The 22,276-nt window shown below is 41.3% G+C and overlaps 1 protein-coding gene across 2 annotated transcripts in view; it reads left to right on the top strand.

Moving 5' to 3' along the window:
- The window catches only part of nek7 (NIMA-related kinase 7), a 60,048-nt gene that overhangs the window by 23,834 nt on the left and 13,938 nt on the right, over positions 1–22,276 (top strand). For both annotated transcript variants that reach the window (XM_020098567.2, XM_069521747.1), the window contains 5 exons: positions 4,778–4,918; positions 5,689–5,751; positions 9,762–9,872; positions 13,357–13,465; positions 16,002–16,109. In XM_020098567.2, the coding sequence (XP_019954126.1) occupies positions 4,778–4,918; positions 5,689–5,751; positions 9,762–9,872; positions 13,357–13,465; positions 16,002–16,109 (532 nt within the window). The remainder of the gene's footprint in view (positions 1–4,777; positions 4,919–5,688; positions 5,752–9,761; positions 9,873–13,356; positions 13,466–16,001; positions 16,110–22,276) is intronic.

The following is a 22,276-nucleotide window of genomic DNA, read 5'->3' as shown; positions in this document are numbered from 1 at the left end:
TAACTGCCTGGCTGGCTCCCTGGCTGAGGATGAATATTGCATGGTGCTGTGCTCAAGGGGCCTGGTGACTGCAGAGGGTGGGAGAGAGCCCCCCTGCTTGCCAGTTGCTGTTTCTGCCTGTCCTTGTATCCCTCCCTGTCTGTCTTGGAGACTACATCCACACTAGATCACACAGAGGTCCCTGTCCATACTAAAACATTAAGAAAATTAAAGACACAGTTCCTATTGGATGACACCATGCCTTCTTTCACATGGCACAGGTGCAAGCAGGAAATTTGCACAAAGGAAATAAGGAGGAGTGTGAATGGGACACAAGGGGGTAATTCCAAACATGAGAAGGACTCTGCCCAACCGAGACAAAATGAGGATCTCTTACGTAATGACAGGTACCAGAAAGCTTGGCAAATAATGTCTCAGACCAGTCATCACAAGTCTCAATCACCACAAACCTCTTTCATAACTACACAAAAATCATGTCAAACTGCACAGAGAGAGTCAACAAAAGTACATTTGTGGATTCTTCTAGTGTCTCATCTTGAGTTAAAGATTTACCATGGTGGATATTACAATGGCCACTCCAGATCTGTGCGAATTTACAACAATGATAAGAAATTATATGTATCGTTGTCTGGATTAAGATATTGCCTCAATCAGGATATGAGATTATCGGCAGCTCTACATCAGGTCAATGTCAACACATGTACTGCATGATTGGGTATATTAACATTTGAATCAGTGATCCTGGAGGCCAAGGGAAGAGGGCACCAATGATAAAACACACAACAACCCCCATTCATGTCTGGTCTGGGATCATTTTCACTCCCGATCATGTGTTCTCTTTTTTCCATTTATGTATGATTGGATATCAAATTTTCTCCAATCACACCAAAGAATGTGACCACAGGGTTCGGATTTATTCCACCAGGCATTTTTAATGCTCAGTGTGCCAAGATCTAGAGATGTTTTTTTTTTTTTTTTTTTCAAGTTTAGCCAGCTCAGTGTGGACGTGCCCTGAGTTTCTCTCTCCCTCTCTGTTTCTGCATCCCCCCTCTGTTTCTCTCCATGGGAGACAGCACCTCTCTGCCGCCGCTGGCCTTTCTGTGGCAGCCGTTGGCACTGCTGGGCTGTCACATCACACCCTCTTCCCTCTGCTGCTTGTCTTCCCCCCTCTCACCCTCTTTCCCTCTCCCTGTCTTCTGCATTCCCTTTTCCACTCACCATGTGTCTTGTCAGCTGTTTGGCAATGGTGTCATTATCGGGCAGCCTGTATCACACTTCCTCCGACGAGCTGTCTGTCTGCTCTCCCTGTCTCTCGCTCTCCGTTTCTCTCCCCCTCTCTCTTTCTTTCTCTCTCTTTCAATCCCCCTGCTGGTGAATTGCCCATGGCGGTTGTGTGTCACCTTTATACCCAAGACATGTTGTCCCTTAAAGACCTTTCCCATAATTCCTTGCACGGCTGCCACCTAATTTCCATCCCCTGCAGCTTGTCTCCATCACCAACCAGAAAGATGTGAGTGAAAAGAGTGAACACTGTAGGAGGTGAGAAATACATGAAGAAAGTCTGCATCACGAAAATCATGATTTAAGAGACAGTGAGAGTCAATGGTCCTAAAATTAATTGCTTCTTCTTCTCTGCGTTTTCTTGTAGAAAAATGATCATTACTAATATCTGATGTTTTCTCTCATTATTTTAGTCATCCAAGACTTTTCAAAATATTTTATAATACTATAAGATTTCAGCTCCTGTTGTTTTTTCATGGATAAAAGTAAAATAAAGTGATTAATTAATTTCAGGTAAATATTCTAAATCTTCTGGAGAATAATTATAAATGGCTTGAGCAGGAGGTGTTACCTGACATAACTTATTATTTTTTTATGTTCTTTTGTATTTTAAATCATGAACATCCCATGAATGAATAAAACATTTAGCCTTGGCAGCATTTGTGCGATGCTTAACTCATTCAGATAAACATGAGGCACATGACCTGTTCTTCTGAAAGGTCCATGACACTCTCATCTTCTAGCTCAACCTTCTTATTTAACATACACCTGAGAGTCATGTTTAGATTTTTTTCATGCGCTCGTCTGTAAAGCCCTCCCAATTTTGCTCTGACCCTGCGTCCTTCAGGGTCATTCCTCTGTGACTTCCTGTATGTGCGTATGTGCGCATGTGTGGGTGTGTGTTTGTCAGGGCTTTGTGTTTCAGCTGGGAGCTCCTGATTGTGTGACACCCGTGTGCGGCAGATGAGACGGCCTGTCAGTCAGCTGCGGCCTGGCTGCCCTTTGAAGGCCAGGCCAGGGGGCGAAGAGGTGCCGCAAATGGCCTGTGAAGTTTACATACACTGCCCACTGCTAAACAGATTAGCTCTAATGAAGTGTCTAATGCCGGGGCTGCTGGCTGACATAATCCTGCCTGGCAGCCCGGCCCCTTGGCTGCCAAAAAAGCCGCCCTCCCTCCAGCCCTCTCTTCCACCCTCGCATGGCCTCTGCTGCCACCCAGGGCGACTCCACACAGGGAGGTGCCCACTGTTAATCATGCCGGACAGTGTGCGATCTGACATGCAAATGTAGGTCATTGCATATGTAAATGTGTGATTACGGGGCTGGCATGCCAGGACACATTAGCGAGACTGTGCTCTCAGCAGGCGGTTGTCACAGCGCTTTAGAGGTTCATGCTAACATTTGTCAAGCTACCACGCAGCGAATGAAAGCAATGCCCCCTTGTCCTCTCTCTCTTACTCATTCTCTCTCTAGCTCGCTCTGTCTCTCTTTCTCTCATTCCCTCTCTTCTTCCCTCCCTGATCTGTACACCTCAAAATGTTCATCCTTCATCAGTTGTCATTATTAAGCATTATATAGCCACATTTTCAGCATGACACACCCCTTGTAGATTTTTGTGTAGGTTTGCATTTAACATGTAATAAATACAAGTTCAATTTCTTGTGAAATCCCCATTGGTATGTTATTATATTTTTAAAGCATTCAGTGGTTATTACCAAAGGACATTACAGTTCTTTTGAGCAATGGTAATGTTGAACAGTGGGCTGTGGAGCAGAGTGTCATGCTCGCTGTCAGACTGACTCTCAGACAGCTTTGGATGATGGTGGTGTCATGCTGAAAAATGCACACACCTCAGCAGTGTTAATTGGACAGGGCATCTCATTGGCTCGCACCTCTTCCATTGGCTGTCACACATAAAACAATGACGTGCTTAAATTGGTTCTTTACCCAACCCCCCACCCAACCACCCCAGCCTTGGATGAACAATCCTGCTTGGGCTCATTATGGATTTATGAATCAGTTTCTAACACCTCAAATGCAAGAAATTACAGATTTTCTTAATTTAATAAATTTGAATGTGAAAATGTTTTTTGTTTTGGTTCAGTAATTTTGAGACATTTTGCTAACTTCATGTTTTTTTTACTTTGTCTTCCTTGGTAGTGACTTTGTCTTCCTTGGTAGTGATTTGGCAACTGAGGGACTCCTGTATAGCCTCTGGCACTAAAGTGAAGCGGACAAGTGTGATGACACTCCTTCCTCGTGTGTTTTGGTGGTTGGGAGATTCATTTTTGACCTTCTCCCCTCTCCTCGTCTTCCTTCTGTCTGTCCTAAGTCGCTTGCCCCAGAGCAGCACCCACAGCTACATTGGCAGAAGCACTGGTGACATGTGGCATTCTGATATCTGTCACCTTCTGTTTGCTCCCGCCGACGCCTTGTACAAGTTTAACAAAAGGCTGGAAAGGTCATGCAGACTGCTCTCTGCTTTTTGTTCCTCTCACGTCATATCCAAGGGGCTCATTCTGGTTTATTAGTGTGTGTGTGTGTGGGTGTGCATTTTATTTTAAATTGTAGATGGTGAGTGTTAATTTCTAATCAGAAGTTGGTGCCAAAATGTCTGGTGTCTTCCTGCATGCCTCAAGGTTTATGTTGGCCTGCTTCATGTAAGTAACACTTTTGAATTGATAGTTCATTAATTAACAGAAATTAGGTAGTTTCCTCCATCTCTGGGCTTTTAGTGAGGTGATGTGTTGCTGCAGTTAAAATTGTGCAGATTCCTCAGGACCTTTCATAGCATGACACATCAGCAAGATGCCAGTCAAATCATCAGAAGCCTACAGCAGCCTCTCAGCAAAACAAACTACAGAGGCCGGCCCTCTACAGTTTTACCCCCATCCTTCAGCTCTCATTCTTTTCCTCTTCCAGTAATGTTGAGAAGTTATTCCATGAGCCACACCGCTTATCCTGTCAGTGTTGCAGGGGTGGGGGGGGTGGAGAGCCAATCCCAGCTGACGTTTGGTAAGAGGAGGGGAACAAACAGATGCCAGACAAACAACCAGTCACACTCACGTTAACACACACAGACGGACAGGTTTTCAGTCACCAATTATAAAAAACTGCATGTCTTAGGACTGTTAGAGGACATGGTAGACTCACTCATGATTGGACCAAAACATCATGATACATGGAGTAAGGTTTAGTGGATAGTATTTCTAAAATATAAAAAAAGTTGGACATCAGCTGTGATTCTCCTGGGTGCCAGTTCAGGATCAATCACAATAAGAAAATAAAAAATTCAAGCTGCAATATAAAATTCCAGATTCACTTGGGATGCAGCCACTCGATGAAGCGATATGCAAAACCCATTGTTCCCTACTGACATTTTGTAAAATGTTTATTGAATTTGGGTATTTTGGTTCAACTCTCTTTCAGTTTCAGATTCGTGACACCCCCAATGTGTTTGTGTAAAAACTGAATAGAATTGTTTTTTTTCTTTCAGAAACCACTGCAGCCAGATATGGGCCATAATTCACTGGCTAACTTCCAGATTGAGAAGAAGATTGGTCGTGGGCAGTTCAGTGAGGTGTACCGGGCGAGGTATCTGCTCGACAACACATCGGTGGCCCTGAAGAAGGTCCAGGTAGGTTACAGAAAACAAGTCCTTTTGAATGCTTCGTGCAGCCAGTGTTTTTAGAAAAAGTGAAATGTTCAGCTACCTTTTATCACCTGTCGTCATGTTGACATAAGGTTAAATCAACCAGACCGACCCGAAACATATACTCACACTCACAAGGGAGGTTTAGCACCTAAAACTGAATCCACACATTGATTTTATTATGTTGGTTATGGTGTTGAAGTGTAAACACAAATAAACTTAGGAAATTAATTTAAATATGAAATTAACTGTGTCAATAGGCTGAACATTTTAAGAAAATGGTAAGAGATTGTTTTTCACATCTTATTTACTACATGCGATGACTAACTACAGTGTGATTGTAGATCTCATGTTGATTATGCACATACACTGATACTGTATATGTACAATATTTACTGATTCGCACACATATACACAAAACCAGGAGGTGTTAAGCTGCTCTGGCGCACACACACACACACACACACACACACACACACACACACACACACACACACACACACACACACACACACACACACAGAGTGATAGGTCCGTGTTACTCAGATGTGAAACACCTGTAGTCACTCCAACGCCACTGTCTAGATAACAGCAACCATGTTTTCTGTTAAGTGATTTTCCCCCCCCCCCACTTTCTCTACACTTCCAGATCCACATCCATCTTACCATTTCTTGAACATGTCATAACACCCCTTTCTCTCTCACTCTCTCCCTCCATCTCTCTCCCTCTCTCCCCCCTTTTGATCTCTTGATAGATATTCGACTTGATGGATGCCAAAGCTCGGCAAGATTGCATCAAAGAGATAGATCTCCTTAAGGTAAAGAACCAGAGAAGAGGGAGACAGCGTCATGCGCTGCGCTCTGTTCTCTTAAGGTGCCTCAGCTGAGACCTTCCACCACAGGAAAACAATTGATCTGCACCAGACGGCTTGGATGTGTGTTGTGTGTGCGTGGGCCTGTGCATGTGTGTGCACGCGCCCTTGCATGGTTATGAATGCAGAGGGGGTGTTTTTGTATTTGTGCATACACGTAAAAAGAGTGAATGAATATGTGTGTGACTCTAAAGTACGTGTGTATTGTGCAGCAGTGTTACATCCCTCCAGGCTCACATTGACTCCTTTTGCAATGCCAAAATTATTGTTTTTTATCTTTTTGTAATGTTTAAAGGTGGGCAACAGAGCATCAGCATGGAAATTTAGCAGCCTCCCTCATGTGCTTCTTGATGTTTTACCTCCTCTGGTTTTTCATTCTTCTTCTCTTTTTTCTTTTTCCCATTGAAGAGGTTTCATTTATCAAACTATCTTAAACATGTCAGATGGGCTGCTCTCAAATACTAATGAACAACTAATGACAGCTTCAGTATTTCCTATCTGAAAGATTGTAGATGTGTGTCAAAGTTGTGTGTGTTTGTGGTTTGATTGTGTGCATTCATGCATCCCTTGTAGTGTTTCCCTCCATATATGCAGCTCCTCTGTGTGCGTGTGTGAGTGCGCACTGCAGGCGGTTTGTGCACATATGCGTGCTCACACGTACACATTAGAGAGAACAAGAAAACAAAACCAATTAGTTTGTGCCACTCAAACACTTCAGTGAAGCTCCTGGGGCTCCTTGGACCAATCAAAGACAACGATACTCAGATGCTGGCGAGATCCTGCAGAGAGCTGTAATCTGAGTAGCAGATCACTGACTTGACGGCATGAGACAGCCAAGTTTGCCTGGGTCCGTATCTCTGACCTCCTAAGAGGGGTCAGTGCAGGGTTAAATGTCACCCTCTGCCAGGTGACTACATTTCCTTATGCATTTTCTTTTTTTCTCTCATTATATGAATCTTCTTCCTCCGTACCATTTTTCTGTCTGTCTCTTCTGCTTTTCTCGTTTCTCGTCTATCTATACCTTATTCGCCCGATTGCCATGTGGTTCCATCCGTCCCCTCCTCCTTTCACTCTCCATCCCTTGTTTCCCCCTCAGAGCTTTTTGCCTTTTTGTTCCCTTCCTTTTATCGTGTAAGCTGATTGGTAGTGAACATGGAAGTTATGCCTGGCCCTGTGCTGCCCAGCCAGCCTTATAATAAAGGGCCGAGTGTGAGAGAGAGACAGTCCTTCTGCCTTATCCACACTAGACAGGCCAACATGAGACACAGCCAAATCAGAATAATGAGAGGCACACTGGCATGGGCCTACTGGAATGACACACATACTTGTGCATGGACACACACTCACACATATCCACACATTCAGTCATGGCCTTTCAACAGTCTGCCTATTTGTTTGTTTGTCTGTCTGTGTTTGTGTCTGCTCATTCATCTGTGTTTTCCTGTTCTGGCATGATGATTTCAACTTGAGAATCTCACTTCTCACTCTGTCCTTTTGTCTAAACCCTCGCTGATAGGAATGTTGGTTGCAGAAATAGCCTGCTCCCTGCCAATCTGCTAGCTTCACCATTCTTGAAATCCCACAGCTGTGTATTCCACTGCTTGTGGTTACTATCAAGACTGGATTGTATTCTGAAGACTAATGATCTGCTCAAATTAACAGTGAAGAGCCATAATGATGTCTTTCTGCTTCCTTCTCTGTGCTCTGTGTTTTATGTATTTGTGTAAAAATGAGTGTGTCTGTCTGTGTGTGTATTACAGTGTGGCTACAACAGCATATTTCTATCTGAACCTGACCCAAGTCTGAGAGAGTAACTGAGCCCGACCTGAACCAAACAGGCATTCTGTTTTTATGTCTGAACATGATGCAGTTAATTTCAGCTGAAGCACTGAGTTTAAGTTACCCTGTCATGGAATTGTTACCATGGTCACAGCTTGCCTGTTTACCTTGATTACACACGGGTGGGCACCTTATAAATTACAGTCAAAAAGCATTGATTGTAATGGCTATAGGTAGATTGTTTTATCACACAAAATTCAAATATTATTTGACTGAGATGACCAAATGGAAACCAAACACAGATCCTATATTTTTGTTCGAACTCGGATCGGGTATCCACCGTCTAGCGTGTATGTCAGGGTTCTGCATCTGATTAGATTATTCCAGCGGTTTACTGACATGACCAAGAACTGGCAGCAACTAACTGCACTTCTTTAGGTCTGTTTATAAGCTTTATATTTCTTGTTGCAGTTTAAATGTCTATTTAGTTTCTCCATCAATGAACCAACATTTCCATATGCACTCATTTTCTTACTCTGCAATGAAAAATATGAATATTATAAATAGTATAAAACACAAGGCATTCATTTCTGCTGGTGATGGTCATCCGTACACCGGATCAATCCTTGTTGCTCATGAGCATGTAATTTAATTTTATAATGATAATCTAATGTATTATCATGGTTAATTTTGAGTCATCAGCATTAATCAGTTTATTGTTCTTCTTTGAAACACATCACCAGCTCACCAAATAGATCACACAGCTTTGCATGATTAAGTGATTACACACACTGGTAGGTCTCAGCCAGCATGTGTAATTACATAATCAAGCAAGACGCTATGTGATATTTCCCAATGAATGATTGTTGTACTGTAGTAGTCTCCAATCCATCATTTACATAAACATCTGCACGTGAACACATCTCTTTATTTCTCTGTTTCCTCCGCTGGAGGTTGAAGTTGTGGAAGAGGAGTGGGTTGGGATGGGTGGAGGAGGGGACTTGTCATCATTGCCTGGCTGTGCGACAGTGTGGATCCGTGCAGAACTGCCACCCTGAGCCAAAAATACATCTGGCAAGAGCGGACACGGGAGGGTGAAGGAAAGATGGAGACATGTGAGAGGGAAAGGGGGAAGGAATGGAAAGGAGAGTATTGCGGAGGGATGCAGGGATGGAGTGGAGAGTGTAGTGTAACGGAGTGCACTGTACTGTGCTCTCCTTTCCCCTCTTGTCTGGATCATCCAGAGCATGAACATTTCTTTAATCACAGCAGAGAAAGCAGAGTGGAGCCGAGTCGAGGACGCTTGTCACACCGCTCCGTCTGCTTGCATCACGGGCCCCCTCTCCTCCACATCGCCACGCCACACAGCTCCACACCTCCAGCTCTCCATGTATCACCCCCCACCCCCGTTCACCTTCTCCTTCTCTTGCTATTCTTTTTTTCCCTTCACCTTTGTTCTCTTTTCCTAACTCGTCACCCCATCCAGTTCTGCCTCCATCATTCCTTTTTCCTTGTCTGTGTCACTATGTCATTTGTTTCTTTCCCTTCATTGCACCTCCCTCCCTCCCTCTCTTGCTCTGGATGGATAGAGACTTTGTGCTTACTACAGGGAATGCTGTTTCTGCCTTATTGGCCAACCAACAGGAAGGAATCTCAGACAGAGATGAACCCAGGATGCTTGTTTTTCTGACTGCCATCTATGTCAGCCTGTCAGGCATGTGTGTGCGTGTGTGTGTGTGTGTGTCTGTGTATCTGTGTGTCTCACACATGGGTTGTTGTCAGCACAGACAGAGGGGTTGTTGTGACATATCACCCAGCTTTGTCACACTTGAGGACAAAAGCATCTCATTAGGTCCGCATTTACCAAATATGGAATCCAAAAATGGATCCAACTGTTTTATTTTAATTGGTGCTGAAAGTATAGTTGATTGCACAACTTATGACATGAACCTTTGTTATTTATCAGCTGGTCGGTTGTTTTGATATAGAATGTGTAAGAAGTTTGTAAGAAGACGTGGCTGTCTATAGCTTCGACAAGGGAGGGATTTTCCACTCTTGGTTTAGGTAGTGTGACCAAGGACACTCTTAATATGACAAGTGTCACCAACATGTCTTGTACTTGCTTTTTCTTTATCTCTCTCATGACATGTCTTGATTTTTTTTTCTTTCTCCCACAGCAATTGAACCACCCCAATGTGATAAAGTACCACGCATCTTTTATTGAGGACAATGAGCTTAACATAGTCCTGGAGTTAGCGGATGCCGGGGACCTCTCACGTATGATCAAGGTAAGGAATTCAGTAACACCCAACCACAAGAGGCTTAAAGGACACAGATGATATAGAAGTATACAGTAATTTTATTGCATTTTAAGGGAAAGTCTGAGACCAGCTTTGATAGTGGTCACTTTGGTTTTACAGATTATTGAGTTGTGAAAACCAATATGATTTATACAGATATTGTTTTTCTTTCTTTACCCTGTCTTAACACTACTTAACTTTAAAACTTAACATAACCCAATCAGCAATTATTCATCACAAACATTTTGAAGTACTTTAATATGATGACGAATATTTGTATAACTGGTTTTAATTCATGTTCGGGCCTTGGGGGACAATATGTGAACATAAAAATAGCCAGTCCAGCATTGTATCTTACATTTTGTATCAGAAAGAAATGTGAGTATGAAAGCAACAAACTGCTGATGTGGCTTTTTATGACTGAAGGAATTGTGGCAGGGGGTCTGTGGTTTGCGGCTGTAAAAGGATTTTGACTACCTGGACACTGAGTCACAGTGAATCATTCACTCCACAATGAAACCAAAGCCAAATAATATAAGGCCTCCTGCAAACTCCTTTAATCCCGAAAGTCTGTGGTGACATGTGCCTCGACTGTGAAAGGGAAGTTGTTAAAAATCAAGCTGTGATTAATTGTTCTGAAGTTACAGCATGTTTCTTTATGCAGGAGTGTGTAAACAAATACCCAGCATAACTTATCTGGCTTTAATCTTTGGATTTCCTCATATCTTTTACATATTAAATCCTGAAGTTGAATATCAATATAATTTGGGTAAATTTGAGATTTCAATAGTTTTTTTTCGTTGTGTACATTGTTTTTTTCTCCAAATACTGACCACAGGTTTTTGGAATTCATTTTCCAAGTTATTCATCATAACTTGATATTCTTCATAAAGGACACATTTCAATAGCCATTAAAACTCTCATTTATATATTTGAATAAAGTACGTCATGTGTGACCTTGAACCACATAGGTGAACACGGTTGACTTCGATCTATTAGTTTTTCTAGTGCAGATATGTTGCTGTGAAAATTGGAGCAGAAGAAAAAAACATTGTTGTTCAAAAGTGGCAGTGATTCCATCTCCGGCTCATCCTATTATTCGTTTTTGAGTTAGACTAAAATCCTGAGTTATGATAAAAAACCTGCCAGTGTAGCAAATTAGTGGTGTGCATGTAAAAACCCTGGTCTTCTCCCATGCATAAATGATGCTGCAGTGTTGTATCGGCACAGCTCGACAAGCTGTTTGCAGTCATACTCAGCAGCTCCACATCCACATAGTTCAACACAGCAAATTAGGAGAGGCGAGGATTAGCTGTACAAGAGAGTGAACATGGCAGGCTCAGCACACACATACACATACTGGTATATATCCAGTGCCGACATACACCTAGTAACTGAACACATAGTGTACATATGCCATGCCATACTCCAAAGCATGTGCAGACACGACCATGGAAACGCCCACACAAATATTCAGATATTCACTTTATAAAGACATAACATGGCAGTCTGAAGAGGTAAGGTAACAAACCACAGCATCACTATCTTAGCCAAGCTACCGAGGATGCTGGGAGCATTCAGACTGTGCCTTCTCCTTACGGCTGCTGACAGCACGCACACACGCACACACAGACACACACACACACACACACACACACACACACACACACACACACACACACACACACACATTTGTCTCCTGCACTGCTCTAAATGATTTGTTTTCCTAATGTAACAGTGGCAGTCCAGAGGTGCATGCCAGGGCTTAGCCCCCACTTCTTTGGCTGTAATGGGAAGTAAACACATTCATACAGTTTTCCATATGTAAAACAGATGCCCCCCCCCCCCTCGATGCATGAATTTAACATTTTTTATTCTTTTTGATTTCCCGTCTTCCTTGCTGCTCTCTCCTCCTTTCTCTATTCCTCCCTCATTCTCTATTACTCTCTCTGACCATCTCAGAATTCAAATGAAATCAAATGGTCCTTGATTTGCATGCACTTACAGAATATTGCATGTGCAGTGTTTGCTGTTAAAGGCATGGAGAAGAGGGTGGTGTTGGTGTGCTCCCCCATTGACATCAAACAGTCCTCTGATATGGAAATGGGAGGGCAAGGGAAGAATGGCTCCTCACTGACGCTTTGTTTCGATGTAGGCCAAGGTCTCTCCCTCCATCTCTCCCTCTATCTCTATCCCTCTCTTTCCTGCACACCTTCCCTCGTTTTCTGTTCCATCGTCTAAATCCTTTACTTTCTGATTCTTCCTAATGTGCCATCACCTCATCATTCTTCCTATCTGTTTATTTCTTTTCTCATATTCTGTCTCTTTTGTTCTTTCTTACGTCGTCTTTAAAGTCTATGAATTTGTAATAGTCCTATCCTTTCCCCACCTTGACCCCTGATCTTACTAGAGACTACATTTTATTTTGTTTCTATAATAAATACACTTTCTTCCTACTACATATTGTAATCTGCTCCTCTAAATTCTGTAAATACTGCGCAGCATAAGCAATCACACACATGCTTTGTCAAAATGATATCCCTAGTTTTATAAGATACAACGAATACAAAATATAAACATGCACACGTCCACAGTTACTCTGTGTCGTAAGTTTGATTTATTTAGTGTCCTCTTTGATACTGAACTTAATGTAATGTTGCTCTTATTATAATATTTTGTAGGTAAGACTCTCTGCTAAATGTTTAAACTGTAATTTCCATGTGCATGACTCTAATCGTTGGCTCGGGTTGAGACTCTTCCTTGCTGCAAACGGACCCATGAAAACATCCTGCAAAATCATGCCAGTAGCCATATTTTCTTAGTCTTAGATGTTGCCATATGAGGAGTTCTAATTCTCAGTCAGTGATTTTAGTCTTTGTGGATCAAAAAGCCATGATATCCAAGTTTAAACTCTGTCAACACTGTGGCTTTTCTGGGGAGGGACCAGAGTCTTGATGATCCAGAACCACCCCAAAATAAATAAATAAATAAACTGAAAAAAAACTGGAACCGTCGTCCCACAAACCTGCACTTAACAAAAGAGCTGCTGTGTGCCAGATGGGAGACTTTTGGAAGGTACCACAAATTTCTTTTCTCTGTTCTCTGGGAATTCATGTGCTTCTCATTGTAGGTCATTGAGAAAATGAGATGGAGCTTGGTTAGGAAAAAGGACCGACCAAGAGGAGAGTGGTCTGGGTTGCATTAGGAGTGGAGTCATAGAGCTGAGGACTGAGGCCGGGGATTGATGCTGCACAAACGCACGCAGACATAAAAACTTTTGCTACAATCTTAAAATTGTATTCCTTTCCACACAAGACCTTTTACTATCCCTATTAAAGTATTTTATATTTTTTTTCTTTCAGGTATTCTAATGATACTTTGGTTTTCTGTGTGTCTTCCTGTCAGTGTTTATGCATGCATTGCAAATTTCCCCATTGTGGGACTAATAAAGTTTACCTCTCTTACTTTTCAGCACTTTAAGAAGCAGAGGAGGCTTATCCCAGAGAGAACGGTTTGGAAGTACTTCGTCCAACTCTGCAGTGCGCTCGAACATATGCACTCCCGGAGGGTCATGCACAGAGGTAGAGTTAACACACACACACACACACACACACACACACACACACACACACACACACTGGACATAAACATACACCCACACACACAAACACAAATACAGTATATAGAAATCTTTCAAATCTGGACCAGGTTGTGCTTATAAAATCAGCCTCCATGAATGTAAAGTGTTTCAGTTGTAATGGATTATGTATCTTGGATAGAGAGACGTGCAAATGCTGCAGCTGCTCAGATCTGTTCTCACCTCCTATGAATTTTATGGAAAAGTAAACACAGAAGCAGAAGTACCACTTCTTACTTTGAAATTTAAGTTAGAGATGTGAACACTCAAACGTATAGGTCAGCCCTTGAAAATATATTGTGTTGTATTTAATATATACAAAGTCTCTATTAAAAGATGTAACTATTTTACATCTGCTGCATTTTTGCATTTGTGGATTTTCATTTTTAACTTTTTCAATGACTGTATGAGCTGAATAATTTCACGTTGAATCTTTGAACAAATGTACATACGTTTCAGAAAATCTTTGAATTTGGAATTTGATGCCTCATTGGAGACCTGCAATATTTCCCAATGTCCCAGTGATCCCTCTAGTGATGCCACAGAGGACTTTCTCAGGGTTAGAGGACAGGTGACTGTGAATAAATGCAATGACAGTCAGGACTTAGTTTGTAGCTTTGAGGTGAAGACCCCAAGTCTTTGTCCTGCTGCTCTCTCCACAAATATGCAAACCACAGAGTATAGCATGTGTCTGAAGAATGAAGTGGTAGCTCTCTTTGGTCAGAGTGTAGTCGATTCGGTGCAGGTCTCTGACTCAAGATCAGACGAAACACCATCGGACTTGAATATTCCCTCCATGATGTTTCGCAGTCAGTCTAATAGACTGAGGTATCATTCTTTCTCCGGTTTGTCTCCTTTATACACTCTTCTGTTGCTGCCTTCAATTTCGAACATGGATTCATCAGTAAATAGGACTTTTTTTCATCTACAGTGAAATGCCAGTACTTCTTAGCCCACACCAAATGTTTGGCCTTGTTTCTCGGCTGAGAAGCAGTTTAGAAACTGCTACTCGTCCTCTGAGACCACTACAAGACAGCCCTCTTTTGACAGCTGATTGCTGTCTTGGATTCTTTATTTATCTGTATCTGTGACGAGAGATATTTCTATCTCTCAGGGAATGAAGACTGATGTATTGATCTCTTGATGGTGTTGTAACTTTTATTCCTCCTGAATCTTTAATGTTCCTTCTTTATTGATATGACAAAACGTCTTATGTATTTCAATAATTTTTAATACTTAAACTTCCTAATTATTTCCAGGTTTATATGAAAATATTCATTCTCAGACTTGTAGACCCAATTAATTTCATTATTTTAATTAATTTTATTTCATACCTCCTGAACAGCTCAGTAATTCATTCATTAAGGTTAATATACTTAGTGATTGACAGTGCACCATCTTTTCCCATTAACTAAATATATCATGCATGTATGAAAATGTTGGTGTACATTACATTACGAGGGCAATCGAGAGAATACTGTAATACTACTGTAATATAATACAAGGGAATGTCCCTGCCACTCATCAAGTCCCATGGCTTTTGTAACTTAGCAGACCTGTTACATATATGAAAATATATGACACACTAAGGGAAGAGAGGAAACCTGAAAAGCATAATGTTGGCATTTTTAAGAAGTTGAAGCATATCATTTCCAGCTATTTGGATTATATACAGTCCCTCGTCAACAGAAAAAAACATACAACACTCAGACTATGGCCCAAAAAAAGGATAATGACCGAAAACCGAACATTATGTCCGTATTTGACTCTGGGTTTTCTTTACTGTGAATGACCTTGTTGCATATGACAGAAAGTTTAAGTGCAGCTGTTAAACAACACATAGACCAGAGAACACAGTGTTTATGGCCCCACATGCTTTCAATAGGGCCTGGTCAAGTCAAGCCCCAGATTCATGTACATAGGCTGCTACACGCACGCACGCACGCACGCACGCACGCACGCACGCACGCACGCACGCACGCACGCACGCACGCACGCACACACACACACACGCACACAGCTACAGGTGATGTACTTCCGTTGGACTGACTCTGATTAGGGCATAGGGACACTAATGAACCCTAAGCTCTGAGTTTTAATGACCACTTAACAGAGACCGTCTATTCAAAAGCTGCTTACAGTTATACGGGAGCAGTAATTTTCAAAGGCTGATGCGTGTATCATTAACATTAAGTTTGAAAAAGCTCCAGAAATGGGATGCTAACACCCACATTACCTCAGATTAATATTTTTATTGTGTACATTTTTTCCGTAACGCTGACATGTTTTCTTGGCAAAGAGGAGATGCAATTTTTGGTTTACTATGGTATATCCCTACCACAGGTGTTGTTGCTGCTTCTGTTACTAATATATCATTTATATTAGGCCCTTAAACAGTGAGTCTGGGTTAATTTCAACCAGTTCGTAAATGCTTTCCTTTTGTGCTTTTACTGACTCCTCTCCTCACTTCTCTTCTCCAGATATCAAGCCTGCCAATGTTTTCATCACAGCCACAGGAGTAGTGAAACTAGGAGACTTGGGACTGGGACGATTCTTCAGCTCCAAAACAACTGCCGCTCATTCGCTAGGTATTTTTCAGCAGTCTACACACACACACACACACACACACACACACACACACACACACACACACACACACACACACACACACACACACACACAGACAGACGCAGTGAATGAAAGAGAGAAAGAGCGGCCCCCAGTAATCACCCAATGTTGGATGTGTTTCATTAGGCATGGTGAGCCCAGAGCCATGTGTCATACAGTCATGCAGCCTGGCCACGGCTGTGCCCACCCCCTTCATAGGCCACTTAGCCACTTCCTGTTGCCTTGACCTTTAACCCTAACACAGATGAAGAGTGGGCAGAGGTGGGTTGAAACACAGCTCTGATTGTGACTGTGTGCCATAAAACAAGCCAACTTTACAATCAGGGTTATTGTTGGCAGTGCTGGGTGTGTTTGTCACTCTTGGAAATAAAATCATATAACACAGTTTTTTTTGTGTCTCAGAGAAGTGAGAATTGTTGCCCAAAATTTCCACGATAACTAAGACATTACAAAACAGGGTTTTCCGAACCTTAGACTATACGAACTGTACCACATGTTTGAATACATTCTTTAATGTTTATGGTATTCAAGGACAATGGGAATTATACTGCAAATCTGTTTTGGATTAAGAGGAGAGCGAAATAAAACTTAGTAATTCTTGATTTTAAAATAAACTACAAAGACATCTCTACCACTTCTAGCTTTGTCTTCTCAGGGAAAACATGTAGCTTATCGCACTTACCACACAGCACTGGTTTTAACACAAATGCACACACTCATCTCCCTCACTTCATGGGTGTTTAAAATACAAGCTTACCTTTTAAACAATTTGTCAACTTACTATTCCAACCAGCCTTTATCACTGTTTCAGTCTCTCTGCTCCAGCACCTCCTCTGGTGATTAACTGTGCATATGCTGCAATGTCAAGAAAGAGTCGGAGCAAATTGGCCACTGTAACGAACTAGAAGATAGAAGAAATCAAGAAAAACACCAAACCCTCTATGTTCAGTTTACTGTTCAAGTCTGTAAATTAAGATGTTGTTCAAGGCACAATTTTAAACCACTGATATGTTTTGAGAATGTAGGGATATCCTGCAGAATGTACTTAATGGTGGTAAAGAGAGTGAAGGATGCCAGGACTCTAGCAGAATTTTCTTTTAATCGTTATTTAAGATAAGATAAGAATGGCCTCTATTAATCTGAAGGAAATCCCTGTGCCAAATCTTGCTCCAAAGTTAAAATCACAAAGAATGATGTAATAGTATTAAAAATATGTATAGAAAAATATGTCTAAGTATATAACAATACAAGTAATATAAGTTATAAAAATCAAAAAATATACAAGAAAAAATAAGAACTACATTAAAATAGGAATAGAAAAGGTAGTGACATGAGAAGTATTGCACATGATAATAAACATCATATTGCATATGATATGTGTATACTATTGTACATGACAATAACGGAACTGAAATTGTACATGATATAGTAAAAGTAATATATATTCATAGCACAAAAAGGAATTCTCCCTTTTCCAACTCTTTTAGCAAGAACTGGAAAATATATACACCAAAATATACGCTGTCATTCGCACTGTCTCGATTCCCTATTTCACGCTGTTATTACCACAAACAGCACGCTATCTTCAGCCCCTGTACAGCAGCAGCCCAGCCTTTGAAAGTGTGAATCACATGATGAACTCAGCAGAAGCTCGATCAGCTAAGCAGCCTGCAGTGCTCGCAGAGCGGGGTGATTGCTCATTAAACGTTGAGTCCGCAGCACCCTCTTTAGGCTGACAGAGGATAGGCAGCCCCGTAAGCTGAGGGGTCAACTGGAATACTCCACTTATTAATTCCTAGCAAACAAACTGCGTTAATCTACACAGCTCACAGTGTAATATTTCTTCTAGTGAAGGGGGAAATATTGCCATGTGTATTTTCTTTTATATGTAGATGCATTTGACATGATATCATAAGCATGATGAGAATGCATATGTTCATTTCAAAGATGAACTTAATTTGTCTTTATGTCACCACAGTACTCTTTACTCTTTTAAGAATATTTTAACCAAACAAGGATATTTGGCAGAAGGTTTTCCAAGATGATCTTGTACCGTAGCAATGCATGATGTCCCAGGTTACAGTGACCTGTCAACAAGGGATTCTGAGGGACACTGGCTTTCCATTTGACATTTCTTGCAGTGCGTTTTAAACAGCTGATCTTCTCTCTTTCTTTGTCACCTTTCCTTCTCTCCTGCTGCTATTTCTCCACCTTACTCGTCCTCACTTCTCTTCCCTCTGTCCCTCCCTCTGGTGCCTTGACTTTTAGTCAAAGAGAAAGACAAAGGTGGAAGAGAAAGAGAGAGAAGGTGTGAGAAAACTAGAGTTGGAGAATGGAGGACAGCACACAGAGAGAGGAATAGAGACGGGAGAGGAGGGAGAAAGCAATATGTCAGAAAAAGAAAGGTGCATAAGAAAAAGAACAAGTGACAAAGAAACTAAAAAAGAAAGGCAGAGAGTGCTGGGAGAGAGGAGAACGTGACAGAGTGACAATGAAAAAAGAGGAGAAAAAAACCAAGCAAAGAGAAAGGAAAAAAAGTTTGCTGCAGAGTAAGAGGAGAGAATATGACAATGTGACAGAAAAAATGGAGGAGAAAAGGGAAAACATGAGTGAGAGAGAGGGATAGAAAGAAAGAGTGTGTGTACTTTCGCGTGTGTGCACGCACGCACACACGCGTGTACTCGCATGCCCAATCACGTGCCAGCGTGGGTCTGTAATGAGCCCAGCCACCCAGCTGAACAGTAGAGCAGGGTGGTGGAGCTGAGATGGAGGTCCAGGCATACAGCCTGTCAGCTCCTAGGCTTTCAACTCAGCTGCTCAGCAGCCTGCAGACACTCAGACTCTCTCTCTCTCTCTCACACACACACACACACACTCTTTGTCTCCTATACAGATGAATGTTGAAATGTACATCCACGTGGGTTTGAACGCATGCACACACATATGAAAGAGCAGATAACCATTCACATAGAGTCATCATCATATATATACATCATAGATATCCACTTGGGACATAAGACAAAAATAAACACAAGCATGCAAAAGACACCCACTATACACTTTATGCTTTCCAGTGTTGAGGATAGGTATGTAGGGTTATGGAAACAGTTGGATAAAGCAAAAAAGAACAAAAGAAGAGAAGTAACAGGAAAGCTAATGCAATCATTAAAGAAAAGAGAGACAAGCCAATTGGCAGTAATAATTAGAATAATAAACCTACAATTAACACCTGTAATGAGAAAGGTGTTAAAGATGAGGACTGGGGGATAGGGAGGAAAAGAGGAGGAGAGCAAACAAAATTGAAGCAGACGGAAGTAGGAGAGGCAGATGAATTATGACTGTTTCAATGTGTTTATGAAGACTTGGTTAACTTATAAAGCCAAACAAGCGAGTCATAAAACAAAGAGGCGTAGGTGGAGGACCAGAGAGGGAGCGAGGGCTCACCAGGACATGTAGAAAACCAAGGAAAACTTAATTGGATTATAAGAGAATACAGAAAACATCCCCTGACTATGAGAATAAATCGTTTGTGGCTGTGCTCCTGATTAATAGTTGAAATCTTTTGTCTGTTAAAACACGCTGGAGTGGCAGTTTCCTAACTCCTCCACTGGCTCTGAATCAGAACAGTCATTCTACAGGATGAGAATTTATCATGTCTGATGTGCATATAGAGATTCATGCAGTTCAGGGAGGGAGAGTGTATATGACATAGGTCAACTGTAGCCCAAATTCACAGACATCTTCCAAACACTTTACATCCAGACTATCGGTAGATGCTAGTTTGGTGTGTGATAAAAAAATGTTTTAGTATAGAAAAAAAATGAAATAAGACTTTCAAATTGTAAGATATGAAATTTAAACAGAGTGATTTCACCTTTCTGGACGAGTCTCAATCTTCTTGGGTGGATTGTTCGTGTAGATTGGAGAAACGCCGAAGAAATTCTATTATCCACTGAGACAGCAGCAGAATCTCATCCCTGTTTAAAACACACAAATGTAAACTGGTAATAGATCACAGATTAGAGAAGAATAACATCATTAATGAGTACTATCCACAAAATGCTTCACTGTGTTTAAACGGTCCATTTAAAGCTTTAAGCGAACAGTCTTTGCAATTATATCAATAAATGTATTTAAAACGACAGGATTTGTTAATTTTCACAGTACATTCTGCAGCAGTTCAGATGAGGAGGGTTCGTTACACTGGATAGCATCTCACCTCCTATACAGTAACACTTACCCTGTTAAACAGAAAATACAGTGTTGTCATAGACATTTACAATAATGGAAATCAATCCCAACATGACTTTCAATTTATTTGCATGAATAAGTAATGTACCCTTAATTTAGCATGCTGAAGGAGACAGAGTCGGGCGCTGCTGCCTTTTTTTATGCTACTATTAGCATAAGAGAGGCTGATTCTTTTTAATCAACTAATAATGAATGTTAGGGGAGCTTGTTCAGACCGTACCATGAAATCTCACAGCGCACACACACCCACACACACACACACTCACAAAAACCACAGCACAAACCTGATGACCAATTAAAATGGCAATCCCCAGTGCCCTGTTTATTCTTCTGCGTGCTCTCTCTTGCTTCTGGCTGTGCAGATTCAGATTTTTTTTGGGATGACAGGTAACACCTTATTATTCAAAACTGCACATTTAAGATAAAAGCGTGTTTTTTCAACTCAATTAGTTGTGCACCAAAATTAAAAGTGCTAGCTTTCATTTCATTTCCCACAGACTTCAAATCTAATACCCCCTCTGTATTAGTTCTGTTAATTACAATTACATCAGTTCAGCTTCCTCCAACCTGTTAATGTGCAAAGCGGCTCTGGAGAGTTTGTGTGTGTGTGTGTGTGTTAATGTGAGTGAGAGTAAGTGCAGTTGTGGATTTTTTTCCTTCTATATTACTGAAAGCTGACTTTTCTTCTGAGTTTCACTTGAGACCTGTTCTTACCTATCCAGCTCACTGCAACTGTTTTCCAGTATTGTAAATGCAACAACCATCCCTCTATAAAAACTCATCACAACACTCTTTGTTTAAAGGTCGGGGGAGACTCTCAGAAATACAATAACAAATACACTGCTCTTAATTAAATTTTAGTTTAATTTGTGTAATATGTGCAGCAGATCTATGAAGTCCCTAGTTTTCCCTTTCATTCTGTGGTGTGAAGTGTTATTTAAGATTTAAATTCATTAGTTACTTTACAAACACATTTCACCAGTATGTGCACCCTCAAAATTAGCTGGTGCAGTGATTGAAGCTGAGAATTATGATACAGCACTGGACACGCAGGATTTTGGATAAGCAGAAAAATTGCGTAATTAACAAGTAACAGTGTGAGGTTATCTTTCTCATATATACGAGGTTAACAATCAGTGTGGATTTTACGGATAATGTAAGAACATGTCGATTATTTTGACATTTAAAGCACAAGAGACACACAACCTACTCAGTCATTGCTGCAATGCTACTGATGGAAGTTGTATAGCAGCTCGGCAGCGTCTGAGCAGCTGTCGTCATTATATTTCAGTAAGTCTTCAGTTCACACGTTTGTTTGAGAGGGTTTGAAAAGAGAAGCCCGGGAGCTGCTAAGCACAGGTTAAAGAGCTCCTAAAATTCCCATCCTTAAATCATACGTGATTAATGTGGACCCTCTGCTGGATGTGCTTGATAGACTTTTACATGGGAAATCACAATAAACAGAAAGCAAATGCAGGAAAAAAAAGCATCTGGTCATATTCAGCTAAGAAAGCAGCATATCTCCAAAGCTTCCTGCGGTGTGTTATGGATGTAATGTTGAGAGCTGGGGTTCCTTGTCGTGTCCATTCGGATGAAGATCTGATTCTTTGGCGCTGCGCCAGTCGCCATGGCAGTTTGGGATTCTTGAGTTTCAAAACCAGAACCAGAAAGTGGCCAACTTTTAAGTTTCCACCACTGCTCTCCGGGCATATTCACTGACTACTGTTTCAGATCATTACCAAGCTCCAGTAATCAAAACTGATTTATGTGTATTTTGTGTGTGCGAGTATGTCTGCTGTACATATGTTTGCAACTCTGTGGTACTTGCACAATTGCATGCACTGTATGTGGGTGTACATGATGAAATGTAACCTTA

Source organism: Paralichthys olivaceus, chromosome 3 (genome assembly GCF_024713975.1).
Source record: "Paralichthys olivaceus isolate ysfri-2021 chromosome 3, ASM2471397v2, whole genome shotgun sequence".
NCBI lineage: Eukaryota > Metazoa > Chordata > Actinopteri > Pleuronectiformes > Paralichthyidae > Paralichthys > Paralichthys olivaceus.
Note: the sequence above shows the minus strand (reverse complement) of the source record. Positions and strands in the feature narration are given on the sequence as shown.